At 39.7% G+C, this 25,805-nt stretch overlaps 2 protein-coding genes across 4 annotated transcripts in view; one reads left to right on the top strand and one right to left on the bottom strand.

Annotated features, from left to right (window-relative positions):
• Positions 1-157: 157 nt before the first annotated feature.
• LOC118789150 (ras-related protein Rab-9A) lies at positions 158-11,821 on the top strand. Its single transcript, XM_036545476.1, has 3 exons — positions 158-289; positions 6,805-6,837; positions 8,443-11,821. Exon 3 carries the CDS (start codon positions 8,490-8,492, stop codon positions 9,093-9,095), a length of 606 nt encoding a protein of 201 aa, XP_036401369.1. The 5' UTR covers positions 158-289; positions 6,805-6,837; positions 8,443-8,489; the 3' UTR covers positions 9,096-11,821.
• A 10,467-nt stretch (positions 11,822-22,288) lies between these two features.
• Positions 22,289-25,805, bottom strand: part of gpm6bb (glycoprotein M6Bb) — a 42,994-nt gene continuing 39,477 nt past the window's right edge. For 2 of the 3 annotated variants that reach the window (XM_036544988.1, XM_036544987.1), the window contains exons 5-7: positions 25,331-25,404; positions 25,069-25,134; positions 22,289-22,701 (exon numbers count right to left, since the gene is read on the bottom strand). In XM_036544988.1, coding sequence (XP_036400881.1) covers positions 22,552-22,701; positions 25,069-25,134; positions 25,331-25,404 — 290 coding nt within the window. In that variant the 3' untranslated portion in view covers positions 22,289-22,551. Of the gene's footprint in view, positions 22,702-23,312; positions 24,175-25,068; positions 25,135-25,330; positions 25,405-25,805 lie in introns of those variants that run through there. The other variant, XM_036544989.1, reaches the window with a different exon arrangement.

Below are 25,805 nucleotides of genomic sequence, written 5' to 3'. Positions count from 1 at the left end.
ATAAAAGAAGCGCATGCAAATACCCATGGCTTGGAACCCATAACGACAGCTCCAGCCACAGGCTACAACTCCGTCCTGCAGCTATGCCCCCGCCGGTGGAGCGCCAGTAGGAGTGACTAAGAGTGATCACATGAGAGTCAGTGGCGAATTAGGCCTGCCTAACAACAGCAGGTCACTGATGAACTGCAACGAGACGCAGGAACTAACCGTAGACAAGGAAAAGACGATACAAATTAGAGACTTAAAATAAAACTGAAAATTTAGAATTGTATTTCAGTGAAAGGCAAAGGTAAGACACACTTTCTTTGGCTCTCAGATGCATGACATTGTAGTTTGACAACGCTGGCAAGCTTGCTCGATGTCCGGTTAGCGTGTTAGCTAGCTATCGACTGTAGTTAGCTAGCTGCGTTAAGATACTGCATCGCCATTAGCTAACGTTTGCTAGGTAATGGTAGCTGATGGCTAGCTGGCTAGAGCAAGGCCGGTTTGAGAGTCCCGAACATACTTCTAGTTTTCTAGTATTTTTGTTTTTAATTTCACCAACTAATATTGCTTGATTGACTGTATTCCTCGGTTTTTAACGAATAACTTCCGAGCTTGAGGAGGTTTACTTTCAGTCGCTAGTACGCTAACTAAATAGTGGAAACTTTAGCTTCATCCAGTTAGCAAGCGTTTAGAGTTTACACTTTATGGTGTTTATTTCATTATGTAATGTTAGATGTAGTCGAGGTGTATTGTAAACATAGGTAGCCACAAGGAAGACTTGGGAAAGTAACGATGTATTAAGAATAGGCCAAGCCAGTTCATATTATGTAAATATTACTTAGCTAGCTAACGTTAGCTACTTGGCTTTGGGTTAGATCGCTAACTGGTACGTCATCAAGTGAGTAGAGAGTAGCTAACGTTAGCTAGCTAGGTGTGTTCCTGAAAGATCGCGCAAAACGTAAAACACCGTGAAGATGAAAATTGGCAATCCATTTGCTACATTCTTCGGCTGCTGGCTTGACATCGCCACCAGCATGGTGATCCCGACCCGCTGCTCATACCTCAAAAATTCAATATAACTTATTGTTAGCTAACGTTCCCTAGCTACATAAACTGATAGAATCCCCCTCTACGAAACTAACCTCCTCCTGCAATACTCAGCGATACTTCTAATGTAGGCTTACTATATAAAAGTTACCAAACAACCTTCCTCGCTAAGTCCTGCAACGATCGTTAAGCTAATATATTAGTAAATAGTAAATTAGCTAAAAAACTACCTAGACATGAGGATAAAATACAGACTGCTTGCCAATTGCTGTAGCAGTTGTTATCGGATGCTGTCGCCCACAGCCTGAACTTTTGTTCCTAGGAAGCTTGATAACTGCATGCTAGTTTCCTGGCTAGCTACACCTGGCTTACATCTGTATCATAATTCATGAAGCGTGTAGCTATATTAAACCTTGTGACTTCCAGAACCCCGTCGGTAGCATCACATGACCCAGACCCGCTGAGTGAGGAGGGGCTTTTTCCAGAGACTTTACTACGGCGCACAGTCTAGATTTGTAGCGTGCCTCACATTTGTTTTCCCAGAAAATGTTATTATAGAAAGTCATGTGTTTAGCTGCCCGACCTTGTACAACCGCGCAGCAAAATGAGGCATTGCTACTTGCTTAGGTAGGTCATTTCTGGAATTCGTTTGCTAAACTAGGGTCCTGAATATGTATGCCTGTTTCCTTAACATCAAATTTACCTAGCTGGCAAATTGGATAATTGATTTTCTAATTGCACCAATCTGAAGCCCTCCTACATTAAATGAGAGGAGGTGATGAGGAGGTTTGGGGGGATTGGAATGTGACTACTTTAGCCACGGGTGCATTTGTCAGCTCAGAACAGAAAGCATAGATTAACTAAAATTGTGTAATAGTCACTTAGGCCTACATACAATTCCTTCCTTTTTTGGAATTCCAAGGTAAGTGGCTACTCTGCTACTAGCAAAATACATTAGGAGTCAGTCAAGGAAGCAGTCAGCTCAATGAAGTTGGTATCATGATGACTCTTATATCACACATTCACTGTTACAATGCAGGTTCATTTTACAGACAGAGCATACCACAGTGATCACTGTGTTCCAAAGGAGCCATAGATTGTCCCATTTCTGGTAATTGCACTTCAGATGCAAAAGCAGTGACATATCTTTTAGATGTATCTAATCCATTTCTGGATATTGGCAGTTCTAGACATCCACATTGAGTTTGGATGGCCACAGAAAGGTTAATATACCCATAATCCAATTGTATGTGTATGTTATTGAATTGTAGATAATAACTACTGCATCTGAATCACAGATGTCAACCGCCGTGATTGTTTTTGGCTCATTATACATACACTATATGGCCAAAAGGATGTGGACACCTGACCATCACACCTACTGTATATGAGCTTATTGGACATCCCATTCCAAAACCATGGGCATTAATTTGGAGTTGCCCCCCCCTGGCAGCTATAACAGTCACTCTTCTGGGAAGGCTTTCCACAAGATTTTAGAGTGTGTCTGTGCGAATTTGTGCCCATTCAGCCAAAAGAGCATTTGTGAGGTCAGGCACTGATGTTGGACGAGAAGGCCTGGCTCACAGTCGGCATTCTAATTCATCCCAAAGGTGTTCAGTGGGGTTGAGGGTCAGGACTCTGTGCAGGCCACTGGAGTTTCCCCACACCAAACTCATCAAACTATGTCTTTATGGACATTGCTTTGTGCACAGGGGCACAGTCATGCTGGAACAGGAAAGGGCCTTCCCCAAACTGTTGCCACAAAGATGGAAGCATACAATTGTGTAAAATGTCTTCGTATGCTGTAGCATTAATGTTACCGTTCACTGGAACTAAGGGGCCTAGCCCAAACCCTGAAAAACAGCCCCAGACCATTATCCCTCCTCCCCCAACCTTTACAGTAGGCACTGTGCATTCCGGTAGGTAGCGCTCTCCTGGCATTCGCCAAACCCAGATTCATCCGTCATCCATTGTGCTGATATTGCAGCCAGAGGCAGTTTGGAACTCTATAGTGAGTGATTCAGCAGAGGATAGGCGGTTTTTATGTGTTGCGCACTTCAGCACTCTGTAAGTTTGCGTGGTCTGCCGCTTCGTGGCTGAGTTGTTGTTGCTCCTAGACACTTCCACTTGACAATAATAGCACTTACAGTTGACCGGGCCAGATCTAGCAGGGCAGAAATTTCGCGAATAGCAAAGATGGCATCCTATGACAGTACCATGTTTAAAGTCACTGAGCTCTGCAGTACGACCCATTCTACTTCCTATGTGCTTGTCTATGTCTGTGTCTATGCGCTTGATTTTATGCACCTGTTAACAATGGGTGTGGCTAAAACACCTGAACTCAGTAATTAGGAGGGGTGTTCAAATACTTTTGGCCATATAGTGTATCTCCACACTGAATTAGAGAGACATTTCTCATTGAATTGTGGATATATAAAATTCATAGAGCTGCTTGTTTAACCCTATTTTAATGCACTCTTTTTAAGTCAGTGTGGGTAAGGATATCAGCCAAATGAATACATAATGTAGGGGTGCAACGAAAAATCGATGACCAAATTAATTGCCAACGAATTTTATTGTCGATAAGTTTGTGACATCATCGAGTGTGTTTTTCACTGAACCTGACCCTGCCTGGCATGGGAGCACATCAGTTATGCTCGAGCACCTGAAGAGGTGGCACACTGGCTCTCTGGATGATGAAGACTCGTCTCGTTACGTTAGTTAGCTAGTTAGCATAGCTAATATTAATGTTAAAAGCCATGTTACTTCACGTTATGAGCTGTAACATTTTATATTTTGACATACATTTTCTCTTGATCAATAAATTATTAATGACATTGAATATACAGTGTAGCAAATAACCTATTATTCACAACTATCCTGTTCACATTCCAAATGTGCCCTAACTTTACAATGTTAAACCAGAGCCCGTCTGCTGTTTAGAATTTCTCTGCTTAAACATTGCATTGTTGTCATGGCGACATTTATTTGATACTTTCTAAATCGCGAAAGATTTCTACAACTCGTGTCTATGCGTACATGCCCAATGTGGGTTGCATTGGAATGAATTCGAACGAGTTATGGGTTTCTCATAATGCTACCATGGATGGCTTTCTTCAAACGAAGCAGACTTGTACTCCCCAGCAAGCAGCTGCCCTCACTAAATTAGTCCTAGTAACCATTCATTAAAAAACATATTTTTGAATGAAGTTCTCATCTTTATTGTTGCCTAAAACAACCTCAAGCTAAATTTAAAAACCGATCGCTAAAGAAGGGCCATTGAGTAGCCTAATTGTGTGATTCATAATCTGAATAGTCGATTATTCCTTTCAATAATCAATAGATTATTCGACTATCAAAATAGTCGTTAGTTGCAGCCCTAGTGTAGGTAAATGTTATCTTCAGTACTTTTCAAGTTGAGCTATGAAGTATGCCAAAATAAATCAAAATAATATTTGTGCAAAAATATTTTACCACAGAATTTTTGCGTGTGTGCTACGCCCCATGTGAGGCTTAGCCGCACCATCAGTCTTACTGGCAACACTCGTTTGCTTCCCATGCATCTTGACCCCCAGGTCAGGTTGAGTACCTCCTTTAATCCTCTTCTGGAGGTGACTACCCGGAACTGTGCAATGACATCAGAGCAGATTGCTCAAACAAAAATGAATGTGTGTGACTACGTAATAGCACAGGTAGTGAAGAATGCTCTGAACTGAGTCCTATTTTGTGTCTGTTGTAAACATAAATGAGTAAGAATAATACAGGTAATATATGGTTTTCCTGGTCTACAGATAAGTTATTAAGGCAAGTTTTAAATGAGTAACAGGATTAAAAATATGCAAACTGGTTATTGGTCTCTTGTCTTTTTTTTTTTTGCATTAAAACCTCAGAATCTTGAATGTTGAATCTTATGTACAGACACTCATCTCTCTTTCTCTCTCTCTCTCTCTCTATATATATATATATATATATATATATATATATATATATATATATATGTATATGTATGTATGTATGTATGTATGTATATGTATGTATGTGTGTGTATATATATATATATATATATATATATGCATATGAGTGTGTGTGTGTAATCTTATAGTAAGGGTATTTGTTAAGCAAATTAACTCTCCAGAGCAGTAGTTAGTTTTATTGCTCTGTCCCACTGTCTGCTTTGAATTTGTCCTCTGCCCTATCATCTTTTGAGCATCAGCAGTTGCTGGCAGACATGTGATAATGTGAACAACGGACGTGTCAGTTTGTCTAGAAACCTGGTAGAAATGTTTTCTCTTGCGTCATGGTGGAAGGTGGTGGCTTGGTTATCTTTACATTGTCCGTTGTAGGTACAATGTGTGTCATGCTGGGAAAGGGTTTCGAAAGGGAGCTGACATGATCAACAGAATCAACAGTCAGGTTTAAACTAATTCAGTTTTCATGGAGTGAGCTTTGTTTTCAGATAAGGTGTCCATGTGTGTGTTTGTATAGTACACAGGTTAAGTAAGTAAAAAAAGGTGCTGCCAGATTCCAGACCATAATTTAATCAGGAATAACAGAATGGTTAGCTGCTCCAGAGACACACAGAGCTGTCAGCATACTGTAACGGGGGTGAGTGTTCAGAGCTAGTGTCTTGAACGCTGGTGTGAATGGTCTTTATTCTGCTGCTGTACCAAGCACTGCTCACCTTGAATATTGGTGTTAATTCCTGCTTAAACACAGAATAGTTTCATGTTTCACCAAAAATGAAAAAGGTGGGAGGTGAATCATAGCACCCTGTCAGACTGGAAATGTGAGGCAGATTTTTGTGGGTGGACATCTGGAATCCACCTAGAGTTCCCTGAGAAATCAGTCCATTCTCTCTTTCCTGCCCCGTCTGTATGCTTGTATGTGTATAGACGTATGTGATGAGTAGAAAGTAAATGATAAACTAGTCTGTCCTGATACTGTGTTTAAAGCGGTTCATTTTCAAAAGGGTGTACAGTTGCTGCTCGATAGTACCCATTCTGTCACTGTCGACTAAGTTACTACTTTTAGGGCTGAAGGTTACCTGTTGGGGTTTTGTTTTTAATTTTACACTTAACCATACTCGCTATTTCACGAGAAAGATGCCATTCAATTCTGTGCTTATGCTTCGTAGTTTACTAGCCTATTTCTTTTGTGTTAGCTAGGAATGTAGTGCTTTCATATTATTAGCTAACCATGGTTGTTCATATATGATATTGCAGTGGTAGGCTATACTAAAACAAATACTGATAAGTCATGGAGTTGACACTGAATGGTAAATGTTTGGACTGTGTGACCTTGAATACACCAGTGGATTTTCAGTCTGTCATGCAAACATTTTTGCCCTAAAAAAATAGTTCCTGTCCTGGTGATTGGATACTAGGTGGTAATATTGGGGTTGACAGGAAGGTGAGATTTGGTTTTTTGTGTCTACTTTCAGCACATTCAGCAGCTGCCTTTTAAAGTAGATAGCTTACTCACTGAAAGATCAGTGATATAACTTACCAGCTGTGGACTGGTCAGTTGACTTAGGTGAGCTGTATTTTACATGTGCATATGTTTCTATAGTTAATCTGACAGAATTTACAATTAACAATCTTGGGGTTAAGTAAAATTGACCCCAGAGAGTTTGCTCTCACAGGAATTATCATGTTGACCTGGTGTCCTATCTTTGGTATCAGTAACAGTCAGGTCTCATCCACTATCTGTCTCGATTCTTTAAAAGCCTTATCATGATGTGAATAAACTAACCTGCAACCACTTTTCCTTCAGGTCGTGAATGATGAGCTACACAGAACAATAAAGGTAAAAATTTTTGGCCCTTTTGCCTTTCTGTAGTGTTTGTACTGGATTACTTTATTATTGTATTATTGTTGTTACTGTTATCATAATATTTCTGAGACTTGATGGTACCATTTAATTAATCTGAACTATTACAGAAAACGTTCTTTATCATGGCTCTATTCTCAATTTTTCATTTATTGCCATACATTTTATTTAGCGGTGGCACAACTCAAGGTGGTCATCAGCTACATGGTGTCGATTTTCCTTTTTATAAACCAATAGAAAATACTGTAGAAAAGACTACTTTTTGCATGATTAATCAGGTACTAGTATTTAATACTAATTACACAAGCCCTGGGGGGCTAGTAAAAGCCTCCACTTTGTAGTTTTACCTCAGATTTGATTAGCGTTTAAGCAGCCTCTTTTTTCCCCATTTACTCAGGCCTGCACATAGTTTTGTCACCACCAAACTCGTGACATTATGTAAGCCAGAGTAATGAAAAGAGCAACGATTTGGTCAAAATTATGGAAAAATCCCCGGCATATTAGGCCGTAGATCTAGAATGTGTTGGGTGCACTTGAAAAAATCCATCTCGCAATACGTATTATATCTCTGGCATGAGTTTGACCAGAGAGACGTCCAAGTTCTGACGTAGAAAACCTAATCACTCTAAACTAACATCATGCTGTCTTCATGTATTTTGGTTTGACAGCTGGAAAATCAGGCTAAGTAAAATGTTTGGATAGTATTTTGCTGTTACTTTGGGAACAGTTTTAAACATTTTTATGACATTGTTTTGTTCCCGAAAAAGTTATTTCCAGTTTTGTGGCTTTGACGATTTGTCATAGAGAATAGGCTTATAGACATAGCATATATAAATTTACAAAATACCTGCTTAATCATAGTCAATTTGCAGATATGTACAGTTATTTTCAGTGTTAGATTAGGGTTTGTGATAACACAATGTGATTCAGTGATTTAATGATAATATTTTATTTTTTTACTATACTGTTTTTTTTTTTTTTTTTAGTATAGAAATACTGTAAGGAGGTGGTTAGATTCTGATAAAACTGAGACATCTGCCTCAACACCATGCGAGTAGTAAAATACTAATAATAATAGATTTAGCTGCAGAGCTCCATAATTAGGGGCCAGTTACTAGTACGTGACTGTCAACTGCCAAATCATGTGATCTTCTCCATATCATGTGCCTCTTATTGATAAAAAAAAAGATGTAGTCCTGAAACTCAAAAGCAGATTATTCCTGTGAAAATATAATGTTCATATTTGATATATAAAAGATTCATATTTGTTGTTTCTAAGAGCGTTTAGAGATGGCTTGCATCTATCACTTCGGGCATGCTGAGCCCCGCTGCTGTGTGTGTCTGTGATCAGGATAGCCCTGATCTGCTAAGGATGACACAGTAAAGAAAGCTGATTTGCGTCAGTGGTTGATGACAGGCTGCTCTCGGTTTCCAGAAGGAAGTAATGGCTGTAACTGACTTACTGCGAAGTGCAAACAGGAAGGTCTATCCAGGATGTAGATGAGAGACAGCCCTGTGGTCAAGTAAGAACAGCAGACTGCTGCAGTTTAGCAGTTTTGCCCTCTCTGCTGTGCCTTCCAGGTTGCGTCGCGTTCAGGAAGAGCCCCCCCCCTCCCCCTCGGACAGCCATGGCAGCGAAGTCGTCCCTGCTGAAAGTCATCCTGCTGGGGGACGGCGGCGTGGGCAAGAGCTCCCTCATGAACCGCTACGTCACCAACAAGTTCGACACGCACCTCTTCCACACCATCGGCGTGGAGTTCCTCAACAAGGACCTGGAGGTGGACGGCCACCTGGTCACCATGCAGATCTGGGACACGGCGGGCCAGGAGCGCTTCCGCAGCCTGCGCACGCCCTTCTACCGGGGCTCGGACTGCTGCCTGCTCACCTTCAGCGTGGACGACAGCCAGAGCTTCCTCAACCTGGGCAACTGGAAGAAGGAGTTCATCTACTACGCCGACGTCAAGGAGCCCGAGAGCTTCCCCTTCGTGGTGCTGGGCAACAAGCTGGATGTGACGGAGCGGCAGGTGTCGGCCGAGGACGCGCTGCAGTGGTGCCGGGAGAACGGGGACTACCCGTACTACGAGACGAGCGCCAAGGACGCCACCAACGTGGCGGCGGCCTTCGAGGAGGCGGTGCGCCGCGTCCTGGCCATGGACGAGAGGGCGGAGCACCTCATCCCCACGGACACCGTCAACCTTCACAGGAAGCCCCGCTCCAGCGCCACCTGCTGTTGATCGCGCGTAACCGCGGGCGCTCGCACCCGGGAAACGGGACTGAAGGTTGGGGCGTTCCGGCTCGAGCGGCCTCGCGTGTGGCCAGATGGCTGCCATTACACGCCCCGCGTCCTTCACTGGTCGGTAGAGCTTGGTGACATTCCTGCGTGCTGGTTAAAAGCTTGCTCATCCGTGGGTGTGTGGCAGTACAGGAGGTTCTCGTGATGGGTAGGTCGTAACAAGTATAACACTGAGTGATGTTTTGAGGTCTACTATATGTGTTTCATAATGTATGGAATATTGGCTAGGTTATTTATGCTAAAATGAAGATAATACATCATTTGGTTGTGTAATTAGGGTTTGTTGCTAAACTCATTTTGATGAGGCAATAGGAGGATATCAAACTGCTAATTTGTATTCGCAAACCATTTTTTTCCATTATTTATGTCACAAGCTCTGACCAGTCAGGAAGTAGCAAACCTTTTTGAAGAGGGGTCTTACCTTGTGGGTGAATGACCTCTTCAGTGATAAAGGTATTTCATTAGGTAATTAAGTAATGTTTAACTAAAGTAATGTCTTCAAATATCCAACACTAGAACGTGATTGAAATGGCAAATGATTATAATTGTAATAAGGACATGTCGGAAATGATATCTTTCAATTAAATTGCTAGCAGTGTACATGAGATTTAAAGGGGATTGGATAGATGGTGCCAAACTTACAACATTGATTTTCATCATTTATAATATACTAATACTATCAATTGTATTGACTGACAGAGTAGTTTATGCTGCCTTTGCGTTTTTGTCTCTCACACCTCAGGCATGACGGCACACTTTCACTAAAGCACTCTTTTATTGTGCGAAAGAAAATCGGACGGAAAGTTACATTTAGGAAGAATAATTTTATGGGCAAACTTAGTTGTCTGATTCTGGACTCCCATCCGTTCTTTGGCAATAGTAAATGGTCAGCGTTAAGCGACTGTACAGATCTTGGGTGCGTCTCACTGAACTGTGAGAGTGCCTGTGTTGAAGTACAAACAAAGAGATTGGTTGGACACATGCACAATGTAGCCTATTATTTTGAACTTTGATATTCTATCTTTTGGAAAATACTAATGTGAAGACTACAGCAAGATGTGATAACAAACATGTTAGCAATAAAGTGTGGCTGTTACACAGCATAACCACTTCTGCTGTTATAGTGACATAGTATCGTGAGTGGGGGGGGTGCTCTACCTTAAAGCTAAATATGGAAGATAATATATCTTAATTTTTTCTGGATGGGATTTCTTTTTCTGCGATGTGAAGAATTTCTGCATTGAGCACTGAGTGTGTGGCTACAAAAACTATGAATGGGTGTGAATGAATTCCACAATCTATGACTCTAGGGTTAAAATATCAAAATGTAAATTGCCATAGTCAGAGTGTCCTCATGTTATTTGCCTTAAAGTGAAAAGGTTCTTGCATAGTATACTAATAATATAATATTATTTTGGTGGTGGGGGTGAATTTGATGCAGGTTTATTTACATTATGTTCACTCTCCAGCCTGCTCTCCATTATATCTTGTAAATGATAATATTTGTTACTTAGTTAAAATGAGAAATTAATTTTGAGAGCAAAAGATGCTTTGATGGAGTTACTGAAAATCAGTGAACATCAATGGTTTCATCAAAACAATACAATGAAGATGAAATCTATCCGTGGAGCAAGATACATGGAGAGATCACCACTCATGATTAAGAGTATTTACCGTCATCATAACTTTAAATTAATTTGCTATTCATCTGTTTCTTTTGAAAATCTAAGTGAATTTTGGTGTAAATATGCTTGATTTTAAGCAAGCAATAAAGTCCACCACTGTCCTGTTGTGTTTTCTTGGAATGGGCATTAATGGGAATCGATCTCATGTTTGTTAGGGGTGTGACTGTCTCACAATGCCTGCAGTCACAGATTACCTTCATATGTGGAAAGGAATAGTGGACCTCTTTTGTCCACTATTGTCTCATATCAGCTGAAGCAGTCACTGTGTCGGCAGGGCCATAGACACTTCAGCTGGCATTCAGTAATGAAGGGCGTGCTTTCACCAATCTCCAAATGATATCTTCATGGCTGCCAGTCCTGTGCCATCTACAAACAAGTGCTCTTTTTTCTGTCCCTAATGTTCCTCCTCCTAGGTATGTGTCTCTCTACTTTGGAAGTCCAAATGTTCATGGAATCTCCAGAATTTCTGTCTGGAAGCTGGGTCATGTGTATTCCCCATTGATTCTGTATCAAATGTATTGTTGTGCAAGTAGTCAGATGGCCATGCAAAAACAGCTTGACATATGACTGCAGTACTGGGTGAAGGAAACCATATATCTTGAGTGAGTCAGATTCTGGTAAGAGTACCTTCTGAGCATAATCCCTAACATATTAACATAAAGATCATGCAGTTTATAAGAAGATGAATTTCTTAGTGAAGTCTGGCATTACAGGACAGAATGAATCTCTTAAAGGAAAAAAGCACGATGGAGTGCCCATTGCTAAATCCCTCTGCAAGGGTGTGATTGCAGAATCCCAGTTTGTGTGCGTCTCTGTCAGTTAAATGATGTTCTTGTGATTAGAATGAAAGTGTCTTAATGATAACTTGTCAACATTTAAATGTAAATGATGACCAAAAGAAGATACAAGCCTTACCGCAACCATGATCTGTCTCATTTACATTTTAGGAGGTAGATGAAAATAAAATGACACTTAAAATGAAGTGTTTGTGCTTTGTTTTTTCTTTTTGTTTAATTTTGACTTTGCCTGGGCGTGACACACACTATCATTGACAATGTTTTTTTTTTTTTTTTTTTTTTTTAACCAACATCTATAGATTATATAGTTACTTTGTTTTGTGTTTAAAAAAGCCTGCATATCTCCCAGTATTAAGAAATGACAAAATGCAAAGTGAAGTATTAGTCCTTTTTAAATTTAGATGCATTACATGGAAGCTGCAGATGCCAAACCTTCATATTAATATTAATAATAACCCAACAATATAAAGCTGTTGAGAAAACATGCTTTATTCATATGTTATGGTTAAAAGGTTATCACCTCACAAGTGATGGACATGTACAAGTTCCCACACTGTGCTGGTATGAATGACTGACAGTAGGCATCTTTTTCAACAACTATTAAAAAAAGATTCTACTCAGTTTGCTCTGATTGGCAAAACAAGATACCTGTCATATTACGATATGTAACAGTAAGACATGCATTTAGTACAGAATGTGGACAATTTAAGTACACTCTTGATTCATCTCTTCCATAATGAAGAAATCTACAAAAGCTTGCATACTGCATCACAGCATCAATTCCTTCCCATTTTTCTCTCATTCACTTGCAGTTGAATTTCCTACTGTTCAAGTGTTATTATACCCAGCAAAGTAATTAGGAAGCATTATTTTGGGGTCAAAGATGGGAAGCTCAAGTTCAAGAAACATCATATCAAAATGGTTGTGTCTATCTGAGGAATAAGGATGCAATCTGCCATAATGTCTAGTAGGCTCTTCTCTTTCATGACCATTGCTCTGTTAACTGTAGCAGCATGCTGACATTTACATTATAACATGTTATTTATTATTATTAAAACAGATTAATTACTAGTGATTAAGACTTGCAGACTTTTCTACATTGTTTGGTGATGACATGCTGCTGTGTTTAAACAGTGAAGAGTCATAACCGCACCTCGATATAATGAAAGTAATTTCAGTGGCTAAGCAATGTACTGACAGACAGTGTGTGGGACTTACAGAACCTTGAAATTGTACAGTAGCACAAGTTAGTCACTGAGACATAGAGGTTGGAGTGAACACCTTTGTGGGTGGGGGGAACTTACAACTACACAAAAGAATGAACATGCAATGCATATAAATTATGTGTTTTAAACTGGATGCAAACATCAATTCATTATTATTTGACATTATTGACAATACTATTCATCCAAGGCAACTGTTATAGCTTACATGTTTTAAATGCAATCCATTTGTACAGGATATTTATAGAAAAAGCCAGCTTACGTACCTCGCTCAAGGGTAGAACAGCAGCGGCCAATTCTGGGATTTGATTGCGTGGCCTACTGGGATCACACACTTCCCTAACACCTTTGCCGCAACATAACATTATGTTGTTACACAGAGTGAAATCCATGGGGGTAAAGAGCTGGTGTAAATATTGCTGTTGTTATGTATCATACTAGATCAACCAGATCTAATTAAACTGCAGTCAGCATGTCCCCAGAGACCTCATTGCAATATCTTCTTTGTCCTGCAGATGCCACTGTTGTGCAGATAGAGCACTCCCAGCCTAACTGGAATAGCACTTTTGTGTTCCCTGAAAGATTTGCCTGCTCAGAAGTCCAAATTCTTCACAGCAGACGCTTGCACTCTCCCGCAGGTTTTAAAATTTCAGTCACATCTCTGATGCAATATGTAACAGAAGTAAATATAAACATATATATTTAAATATTGCCTGGTGAAAGCTGTGATGAGTTCTGACCCACCACATTGGATTCAAAGTGACAATATGCAGGATGAAGTTCTGACAACCTATGTCTTACCAATATCAATAATATTGGGAGTTACTCATTGGAATTATTTATGTTTTGCATAATACCCAATACCTTGTGGTCTCTTTTTAAATTTGGAAATGCATTGTAAAATACCTGCTCTAATACAGGACTCATTTGAGTCTTTTTGTTTCAGCACCAACTGTTTTTGAAATCTGCTATGGGCAGGATAAAATCAGCGAGAAGTAGACATGTGGTGTGTTAGTTTGTCACAATCTACAATAATTGCTTATGCCAGCATTTATGACTCACTTCAATATGTGGTGTTTCTGAAGATTTTTGCCACAAGTGCATGTATCCAGGTTTTAAGATGGAGTGACTTCAGCTTAGTCATATTGCACAGCTTGCTGTCAATATTTTATATTTCTTGTTTTTTTTTTTAATTATTTAAATTCAGACCACATCTCTTTAAAGATGATGGTATTATTTCCTCTATAACAGGATAAATAAATATTGTCATTGCTGATTGTAACCATGTTGCCATACTGGCAATTGCATCTCATTGTTTAGGGCTGATTTCAGATATATTGGTATGATAAATGCATATTAATAAGTAAGTCTAAGCATGCCAGCCATGTCAGAATCATACAACCAGTCATCATATAGTGAACCTGGCAAAATGCAATAGTTGGTACCATTCCTATAACACAAGAGCCAACTGGTCATAGAGGCAAGCACAGTAAGGAGCAGAGGCAAAGCAGAGCTCCTTAGAGACAGATGTATCGAAGGGGAGATTATTAACTGTTTATTAACCTTTTAGTGTTAGCCACTTGTCATATTTCCTACAGTGCAGACAGTGTAAAACCTTGCTCACTCTTCTACACAGTTGTGAGTTAGTTATACTGTAATGTATTGCATCATTGTACTGTGATCTCAGAATTGACAGAAGATTGACAGAATAAGTTATAAGTATGCCAACACTGAGAACTCTTCACACAGGATTCATACATACGCACTCACTCAAGAAACGGTTCTGACAAAAGGCTTGGTGGAGGTGGTGAGCACCTACCTGACACTGAGAAGGAGGCCCAATTCAATGTTTTGAAGGTGCTCTAGAGGGAGGCGTGTAAGGAGAAACCATCTATTTCCTTACAAACTGCCACGATTTGAACACCATATATAATGGAGTGAAATATCTAATACAACATGGTGTTATTTCTTTACCCCTTGTTTTTTTTTTTTTTTTTTTTTTTTTTGGAGTATATTCCCCGATCTGTAGAGGGATCAGACTGGGACCAGTATTGTGCAGAGTTCCTGTTGAGATGCTAGCTGTCTTGGCAGTTGCTGGGAAAGGGATTGAATGTGGGGTGAAGCGGGGGGCCAGGGGACTGAAGAGGCCCTTCTTTGCCGAGGGCAGAGTGCCAGGGCTTCACTCCTCCCTTGCGTGGGGCACAATGCTCTTCCTGTCTGTGAATAGGACAAGGATCAGTAGGCTTCTCACATCCTCAGTTGCAGAGCTTCATTAAAGAGAGAAGACGCAGTGCCGACCGCAGCCTCCCAATTCAAATCCTTTTTTAAGGGAACCAGCAACAATATGATTATGATCAGGATTCATTTAACCAATCAGCTCCTCCTGATTTCTGGTGATGCTAGGAAACAATCCCCACTTTACAGCCTACAAAATAATGTTACTACTACTACTAGTCATTATTATTATTATTATTAGTAGTAGTAGTAGTAGTAAGAACATTTTACCTTTCAGTTTCAGTTTACATTATTGTTAATATTTTCAGGTCAGCTGCCAGGTAAATTCCAATATACATAGCTGTCAAGCATGTCCCTTTATGTCCAGCTGCCATCAAGTATGTCCTTTTATTGATTCCTGTCATATATGTCCCTTTAAACAGGACCTTTTACCTTAGCTGTCAGAGTTATCCCTTTCTATATGAATGTGGGGTTTGTCACATTATGGGTGCCTGGTGTATCTGTGTTTACCTGGCCATTGGGTCTGTGTCTTCAGACATTGCTGTCAGTTGTGTTCATTTATTCATTAGTAACAGGTGAGTCCCTTTATGTCCATATGTTGGGATGTGTCACTTTATGCATAATAGTTTTTATCTGTCCTATAATACAAACACATCATGTGTATAGTATAAAATAGTGTAAATAGTAAAATAATAATAATAATGGTCTACTTGCTGAATTGTAACACTTATCTCTTAATACATACTGCATTTTGTTGGGCCGTGCTGAATTACATGGTCACCACCTGCTGGCTGTGCAGGTGGAGCTGGGGAGGTCAAGGCATGCCAAGAAACTGGATTTTGGGAACCCGGAAACAGGTTGTGCAGATATAAGCCCAAAATGAGGTCAAACTGCCCTATTATTGTTGTCAGGAATAAACTCACTATTCTTGTCAGGAATAAACCTCTGACTTCAGCACATCACACCTCTTCCCCGGTCGTAGGCCGTTATTCCAGAACAGTATACTAGCTTGAGAACCACTCTTTTATTGTGGAAAACATCATAGGAGAATTCTGATATTACACAAGAAACATCATACGCCATTTTCTTCACTGTAAACAAGTAGCACAGTAAGTTTACTTCTCTACGTAACATGCCAAAGGAGTGTACTCCTAGGCTATCATATCCCTCTGTTTCTTGATTTAAATCTTTTAGGTTTGTGAAAAGGTATGAGTGTGCTCCCCTCTCCCCACTGTCAATCTGTTACATTGTTACTTCAACACAGAGAGATAAGCGTATAGTGAAGTGCATAAAAATATACTGGCATATACATTGTTTTTCTGCTTTCAGTCAGCAAATGCTGTTGAAATATTTTGGGGCTTTGTGCATCAAGCAGAGACTCCTACTGTATTTATTAATCAAGATTCTCACACACACACACACACACACACACGCATTATCCAGCATACTATCCCACTTCTCTCTCTCTCTCTCTCTCTCTCTTTCTCTCTCTCTCTCACAAAAATCCACATTATTATTTTTTTGTTCCTCTTTGATTTTCTCTCCCTTCACACACCCCCCCCAGAAAAAAACATGTAAATGTTTTTAGTCATATTGCTTAAAATAAAGGTGTATAATTGTGTGTGTTATTGAACTGAAATGCGACTGAGCTGAAAACTTAATCCTCTTTATCTTGTAAACAGTCTCTGTTTGTGGCAGTGGCATATTGAAAATGACAGAAGTCCTCTCTGCTGGACATAGGGCAAAGATGACACATGCTCTGTGCTCTCTGCGTGCAACTTTTCTGTACTTGCGCAGAGCCCAAACTGGCTATGGTGCCGTGACCACACCTGAAGAAGATTGTGCATGTCCACACTGAGTCTAATGGTTATCCTTTCATATTCATAGTTCACAGACCAAATTCGAGCCATCGAAAGCCTCCACCATTATCTGTGAGTGAACATATATGTATGACATTTATATAATAATAATAATAATAATAATAATAATAAAGATTGTCTGTATCAATAAACATTGCATTAGAAGGGATTTTTTTTCCAGAAAGAAGGTTAACTTGGTTGCTAGTGTCATAATTAGCTAGTGATGTAATGCACAGTTTCAAACCGAGGTGTCATGCCTTTACTATTATGTTACAGTTACAGTGACTACTCCTCACAAATATGCCCTGATGGGACTTTGACTGCATGTTAGAGGATGGCTTCGATGAGGTGTCCGCTCCGGTTTCAGGAGCGGCAGAGTGTGTGGAAGGACCACAGTCATGCAGGACCTTGTAAATGCGATAGGTCACCTCCACTCCAGTGCAGCCGATGTGGCCCCGTGAGCGAAAAGGGGACTCTAATCCCGACCGCCTCCCTCTCTTGCTCACTTCCTGCTCCGGGGGCAATGAGCGTGGGATCCTCGCTGTGTCATCCGTCCGTCCCCATCTCGTCACCAGGGCCTCTGTGCTTCTCACCCTTTTCACCGCACCATTAGTCACAGTGACTTCCTCTTTCTCTTGCCTTCATAGCCCATATCATGTACCTCTTCCCTGCTCTCTGATGTGCATGCTGGGATACAGCACGTTTTCATTAGATAAGGACAGTGGGTCTGCTAAGGTCAACTCAAACTAATAGTGTGGCCCACAGTGTGTCGTTGATAGTGGTAAGCGTAACACAGTGGTAAGGAGCAGGACTCATAACAGAAAGGTTGTTCGTTTGATTCCCCGTTGGGGCACTGTTGCTGTACCCTTGGGCAAGGTACCTAACCCAGAATTACTTCAGTAAATACCCATTTGTAGAAATGGGTAAAATGTAAAAAAGCGTAATCTATGTAAGTCACTGTGGATAAAATCATCCACTAAAATGCCAATAATGTAATGTAATGATACATGTCGAATCTTAGACTGCATGGTTTCTATATTCCAATCATGTATTCAGCAGTAAGCTTCAAAATATATTCACTTTCATAGTGAATTTTGTAGCAATCCTTTGTGTAAAACAGAGTTAGTAGAAGCTGGGTTGATATACCAAATCTCTACAACTTTTTTTGAATTGTCTCCTTCTAAATCCCTAGATATGCCACTTGACCTTTTCTGCACTGCGGTCAAATATGGTACTATGAGGCAAACACTTTTAAACCTACTGCCTTTCTAAGTCACGACACTGGCAAGGAACATGGCTGAGCGTCTTTGTTATGCGGCCCTGGCTGATCATGGATTCTGTGGCCCGCCCCCTGTCCTCCCACCCTCTTCCATTATGGCACAAAATAAAGGGGCCTTTGTGCCGCTGTCCCTCCTGACCCTCCCGATGCATTCCACAGCCGCTCCAGGACAAGGGGATCCGTCTCTGCCCTGTCTCGGCGCAGTGTCACAGTGGCATATGCTGCAGCGTCCCCTCCAGAGCAGCAGCACAGTGACTGTTCAATTCATGCATCATCGCCCTACCTGCAGTCTGTGGCTAACATTAAGACAATACCTACTCCTACCCACAGGACCACGTTTAAAACTATACCCACTATACCCATAACCCTTTCACTAAAACTATACCTGCATGCTGACCCATGAGTCACTCCTTATCCTCTCCTCATATGCCCTTCTCTGAATCTGTATCAAACCCTGCCCTTGGACAATTCCCTAACACTATACCCATTTACATTTCATCATTTAGAAAACATTCTTATCCAGAGTGACTTACATAGGTTACAGTTTTGCATGTTATCACTAGGGGAATGTGAGGACTTGAACAAGCAACCTTTTGGTTACGAAACCCAGCACCTTACCTTTATGCCACACTGCCCTTGCCCTTGCCCTTCCCTAACATTAACCCCATGCCTAACCCTGACTCGGATACCACACCCACTCTACCTTTGATTTGATCCTCCAAGACTAATATCACATGTGCTGTATACAGTCATGGAACATGGTATCTGAAGGTCAGATACTACTTAGTCATCCTGTTTACGCAACAAATGTTCCCAACATACCGTGTTCCTTCTTATTAGTCCTTCCCTAACAGGTCACCCAGACCGAAGGGGAAGAAAGGGAAGAAAAAGAGAAGGTGAAGGAGGAGATAAAGTGAGAGATGGACACGAAAAAACAAGGAAGAGGACAGCAGAGGAGAGGAGACCACAGAGAGGAAACAATGTAAACCAAAGCGAAAGACCAGTCTGTGATGGCTTACATTCTGATTGCACCCAACTTGCACAAACTAAGAAAAGAAAGGAGGATAGGTTAGCAGAGGCACATGGTCTAAAAGAAAGAGGGAGGACAGAAATACTACTAGAAGTAACAGAACAGTTCACACTATATATACAGCACTTTATAGCACCTTAGATAGCACTTTACTTGATGCTGCATTCCATGTCAAATCCTATATGATTCTGACCATGCATGAGGTCTTGTTTTGTTCAATTTTTCAATTCAAATCTATGGGGAAATATTCTCCTGCTCTTGTATGTAGGATTAATAAATTTCCAACTGTTCCATAGAGCATTTGGGTGTGATACTTCACTAGTTTTATAGCCTGCACTTAATGCTTGTGAGGTGCTGTGGCAGATATAACAAGCCTGCATAACATGCACATGCTTGCTACCTGAGAAAATGAGCTTCATATTTTCAGTAGAATTCATTTATTTTCATGTTCATAAAAACACAGTTACCAGGTTGTTGTTGGAGTGTCCAAGGGTATCCTAATATGACAAGACATTTATTTTATTTTCCTTTTTAAATACATATAAAGTATCTACTCATTATTCTCTGGACCACATACCTTATGAAAATCAATGATGTACTCAAATCTCCTGTGTACATAGCTGTCTAACACATCTCCTGGAAGGCCACAGTGTCTTGAGATTTTTTTCAATAGGCTCTTCCCAATTGCGCAAAGAATGCCAATGTTTTATTTGTTTTTTTTTTTTGCTTTTTTTTTGGTAAATAATAGTGCGGTTTTATGTAGGAAGGGCATTGGTTCCAAAAGAGGTACCAAAACAAAATTCAATCTTGTTAATTTATATATGTAGTTAATGAAAGTTGACCTCTAAAGGCACAAGCTACTTTATTACAGAGAACAAAGCATGCTGTTGCCTAGCTGGAACTGAGTTAGACAATGGACTGGGAAAATCACTTCTATCCCCGTGACACTGTAATGTTCTCTTAGACTGTGGTAATCCATAGATGTCAACACAGAAACCACTACACTAATGACAACTGGCTTTGTCTACAAATGTTTAATGTCTAGATGAATCAAACTGCGAGGAAGCCCTTGGCACTCATAGAAAATATTGATTTACTATTAGGTTACAAAATTGGTACTATACAGGATTCATATTTTTTTTTACTTTTGACTTAAAAAATGGACTATGAAACAACTACAACTACTATGCCATTAACATAACATGGATTTTTTTCTGTTAGAAAATAAAGGAAATGGGCAAACACTGCCTACCATATTTTGTCAGTACAAATGACTACACATCACCTGTATTACTGCAGAAACAGTTCTCTCTCATCCATGCAATAATGAATATACACCAAGATATCCATGTACATTTCTTCTACCGAACAGAGAACAGATAGTACATCAGTAATTCTTGTCAGTATTTAAACCTTTGCACATGGAAACAATACTCAAATACATTTTCAGAGATTTTAAAAGAACAATGTTTTTTGTACATTTTTAGTGGTTAAACCAATAATAAAAAAACAAACAACAACAACAAAAACATCAAGAAAAATATTCCTGACTTGTAACATCTTTACATTGTACACATCTAGGTTTTTTTTTTTTTTCTTTTTTTTTTTTTTTATTTTTTTTTTTTTTTTTGTAATTACACTTCCTGTTTGGGGTCATGTGAAAGACCTCGGGTCTGGCTGTAGGGGGTTAACATTCACTCTCACTGACATCTTACTCTCACTGTCTCAAAAACATAGAATCTGTATAATCATATCATCTGCCATAGTAACAAAGCACAGTACACAAACTCAAATAAGAATGTATCTGAAGATCATTTTCTTTATAACTAGGTAAAAATGTATAGTATGCAGTGATCGAGGAGAGACAATTAACAACTCCTTATAGTAGAACCATCTATGAATGTGTGTTTTGGAGAGATTGGGGTAAGAACAATACAGAAAACATTAGCAAGCATTTTTTCTTCCACAGGCGTCCCAGCATAGAGCATAAACAACACAAGCTCTTATATCCAACAACACCTTTTTCCTATTTTTCATGCTGTCTTTTGAAATGTTATGCTGCTACATATTTAACCCATAACTAATATATTAATACTCAGACTAGCCATATTATGAAGGGAGAAAAACCTTTGTTAAGTCTTCTGATTTGGAGGTATAATTCTAATTATAAATCTATGACAATTGTACTCTGGTTTTTAATAAAATACACTTTCGTTTTGGTGAAGGGGACAAGTAATGTTCTAAAAAAATTAGACATTTTAATACAGTTTTTTTTAATGACATTTGAATTGAAAATAAATCTCATTACAGGAATGTATGAATTTAATACCTGAGGTAGCTTTTCCTTTAGGGTATCAATCTTTTGCATCACTTCTTTTTACATGAAAATATGATCATATCAGTTGGAACCATTATGTACTAATACAAAAATGAGCATTTCCACCTGTCCCAGCAAAGGAAAACTACATGTCAAACAGACTAAAAAACCCTGTTGCTGGAGCTGATGACAAGCAGCAGATCAATAAACTACATATCCCAGCAGCACATGCATGTTTTGTTTTCCAATGGAATGCTGCACCGTCACATTTCACCACTGCATTCTCTGTGTTAAAAGTCAAGACCAAACACACATAAACAAGCGTGCAAGTAGAGACAATCCATTGCACTAATATTTTTAAGCATCTTCCTTAATCTGTGGTTTTGTAAGGCGCATTATTCTTGTGCTGTAAAGTATAACCAAAAAGAGGGACTCCGTTATTTCGGGAGACTCCCCTGAGTTTGTTGTCATGATTTAGAAAAAAAAGGATGAGAAATAACTCTAAAACTGATCTGATAGTGCTTTTCTTTTTCTTGCCTCAGAATAGTGCAATGTTTCAAGCTTTACCAGCAAAGACTGGTTTGGAAAAAAAGGGCAACAGAAAGAAAGAACAGAATTATATTCACAATGGCATCATTTTAACAAAAAGTTTGTGTCTGTGTGTGTGTGTGTGTGTGTGTGTGTGTGTATGTGTGTGTCTGTGAATGTGTGTGTGTGTATGTCTGTGTGTGTATACACACGCAAACACACACACATACACGCACACACATGCGCTCAAAAAGAAAGGTTCCTACAAGCTCCCCGGAGAGTTAGTGCAGAAAGCAACAACGATGCATTATTAGTTTGTTAGGTGCCATGTTATATATAGCGCTGTGCTGCGTGAGAGCAGTTGGCAGGTTATTGTAGCTGCGTGTTCTCTTGGTCCAGCATCTAGATCTGGCCGGGGAGGACGGGACGCTGGCTGTTTAATCCTTATGAATAGGAATTGAGACATTCCTTTGAGCGGGACTGGATGTCTTGCAGCTCCTGCTCCTCCCTGGTTTTGATGTCTTGGTACGCATGCATGTGACTCGCGTCCTTTAGGTAGGCCCAATTGGCTGAGAGAATCATGAGGAAGTGGATCTGGAAGAGAAGGGTGAGGTGGATGGCCGGTGAGCAGGTCAGGATGCAAAGCAAGCTAAACAAGTAGAGCTACGTCACATACAAAGTTACGTTGTCAAGAAGCACACATTCATCACTATTATTATTATTATTATTATTATTATTATTATTATTATTATTATTATTGTGAGAGAAGGGAGCTAAAGGTCACTAAAGGGTGGTGGGAGTCAGGGAAATGGGAGAGTGAGTCCTCTTTGAGGTTTAGAGTACTTTATACCAATGGATGTTAGTACACTTGCAAAGCAAAGAGAGGGTCACTACAATTCTGAATGAATACCCAATGTGACCATTCCTCATTAAGACAGTTCGTAAGCCCTTTACCGTTTACATTAGAATGAATTAATTATGGTCATTCTAAGCAGGTTTACTTCACTTCAACAAGTTTGATAAGGAAAAGACCATGGGTGATTTGTTTGTACACAAAGCATGTTTATTTTGTATAGAAAGGAAAAATAGCTACAGTATCCTTAAGAAAAAATGGAATCCTGAAATTTGACGTATAATTAACCATTAAGGAATGAAAAAAAATATATAGGCATGCAGGCTCAGTGTTAAACAAAACAATAGTGGCAATTAAAGCATTTTTATGGCAACTTCTGTATCAATAATAATAAAAAATCATCCTACTGTCAGCTGAAACTATAAAGGTACATCTCATTTTAAAAAATTACATTCTAAAACAGGAATAATTCTTTAAAAATATACTGTATATGGAGTCAAAAAGCTACAGACATCAAGCACAAATACACTTCCGGCTGTGGACCAATCCTTCATGAATGCTTGTTGCCTTGCTGTACAATTACCTCTAAGTGCTACAATACAACTCTTCCTGTCTAAGTCATCACTCAGATGACAAGCAGTGCCCAGTCATAGAAGGTATGGAACGTGGCTTGAGAGACACATGTAGTGCTGACAATCTACTACACCAGTGAATGTCTGTCTTGCAAATTTAACAAAATGTAGCACTGGAAAAAAAAAAACTAAACTAAGACTGCGTAAAATGACACTTGGTGACCATTGTTATGCCTACAGGTGAATCACAATTGCTTAGTTCTGGTGAAATGTAAATAGACTTACGGGACAGGGAAAGGCTTTCATCACTTAATAAGAACAAACGTGTAGGCCATACTTTACAGACTATACAGAAATGAAACCCAACCCAGGTACCATACCTTGATGATTACCTGCAACTGAGCATGTCCCTGGATACATGCAATCAGCTATTTACAAATTAAGACAAAGGGAATTTTTTTTCTTTCTTTCTTTCTTTTCTATTTTGTGTTTTTAGTTTATGTTGTCAGTGGCTGCTCTCTACTCAGCTCCATAGACTGCAGTGTGTGCTCTTAATGCAAGTTAAAACTTAGTGCAGCAGTCTTCCCGACTCTTAAACTTCAAAACGGCATAGTTATAAGTGGTAGCCATCATGTAGATCAGCTGGTGAAAGAGAACAGAACACAAGGGGGTGAGACAACGCTACGCTGACCAGAAGATCTCAACAGCCACGATGCCATGGCAACAGGTGTCATGGCAACAGATATCTGTACTGTACGGTGTCATTGATCAAGTGTTTTCCATTAAGGGGAATCTTTTTTTTCTGGGAAACATTCTACCTACAATCAATCTCTTTGTGTTGCTGTTGTCTTCAGTTCTAGTTTTTTTTTGCTGCATAGATTATATCATTTTGTATTCAAGATTTTATTAATTTAAACAGAAATGATGAGTATACTTATTCAATATACAGAAGATCACTGGATACTGAACAATAACATTCAGCCCATACCTTATTATAATTTCATTGTCACTGGGATTATGTAGTCTAGAATGAAAGTGGCATTTAACAAAATCACAGGTCGGGGGAAATAAAAAAGATTATAAAATATAACTAATTTTTTGTTGCTGGCGTTTCTTAAACACATACATCCAGGTTCTAGGATAGCAGTTGTCTGAAAAGAAAGGGATCTGACGATGGAGTTAAAATTAAAGTAAAGTTAAAGTAATCAATTCTGTGGTCTCCATCTCCACTCATCTTAGTGTTCATGGGAGAATCTGTCATTTGCTTTGTCATACCCTGATTGCATTTCAGCACACCTCCGCACTACCTCCACCTCACAAAGGCCTAAGCAGGCCTAAGGATTTCTGAACAGATGGTTGACTGCAACTAGAATTGAAAATCTTGAAAAAAAAATATATATTTTTTTTTGCAAATCTGTAATCTTCCACGGTGGTTACATAAACTGCATGGGAAGTGAATTAAGGAACGAGAAAGGATCACTGCGCAATGCCACACAGAGATGGAACGCGTGGAACCAATGAGAAATGCCCACTCACCAGTGCAATGACAGTAGCACCTGCGCCGGCGCATGCCACGATGTACAGATGGTAAGACAGGTAGAACTGGAGGAGGGGAACAGGCAGGTATTTTTCATTATCTGATACAGTTCAACCAAGGAGCATCATTCAACATCTTATGTCTGCAGTATAAACAGGTGAATATAAAGTGTATGGGGTGTGTGTGTTTGTGTGTTTATGTGTGTGTGTGTGTGTGTGTGTGTATGTGTGTGGGGGGGGGGGTCGGACTAGTGAGTTTTACCTCGCTAGTGTTACAGATATCACCCAGTGTGGATCCACAGGCTTTCCCGGGTACTGCATTCCAAGGGATAATACCTACAGGAGTAAGAACCTAAGGTTAGAACAGGCTGTGGTGCCTGGGTTAATTCTGTGACTACAACCTGCATGTAAAGCCCTAAATGCTGCCCTTGTGTGAATGTAAACAGCAAAGATATAAATAATGAAGAAAATCCTTAATGATAGAAAAGGTAAATTGCTGCTCTTCACAAGACTTTGCAAGGTAGCTGTGGCTCCCTCCCGAATAATCGGTGAAATTATAATAGAATGCTGTTGAATGGAGGGATTTAGGCAATCTGTGAAATGAGATTTTACAGATATTTTCACCTCTTTATTTGCATATATTATCAGTCTGTTTAGCTCAAAAATACCTGAAAGATGAACTTGTTTTGACTTCAAGTATCACAAAAATGTTTTTGTGTGTTAGGTATTGTGTATTA

Source organism: Megalops cyprinoides, chromosome 14 (assembly GCF_013368585.1).
Source record: "Megalops cyprinoides isolate fMegCyp1 chromosome 14, fMegCyp1.pri, whole genome shotgun sequence".
NCBI classification, from domain to species: Eukaryota; Metazoa; Chordata; class Actinopteri; order Elopiformes; family Megalopidae; genus Megalops; species Megalops cyprinoides.
The sequence above is the reverse complement of the archived record's forward strand: the minus strand, read 5'-3'. Positions and strand labels throughout refer to the sequence as shown.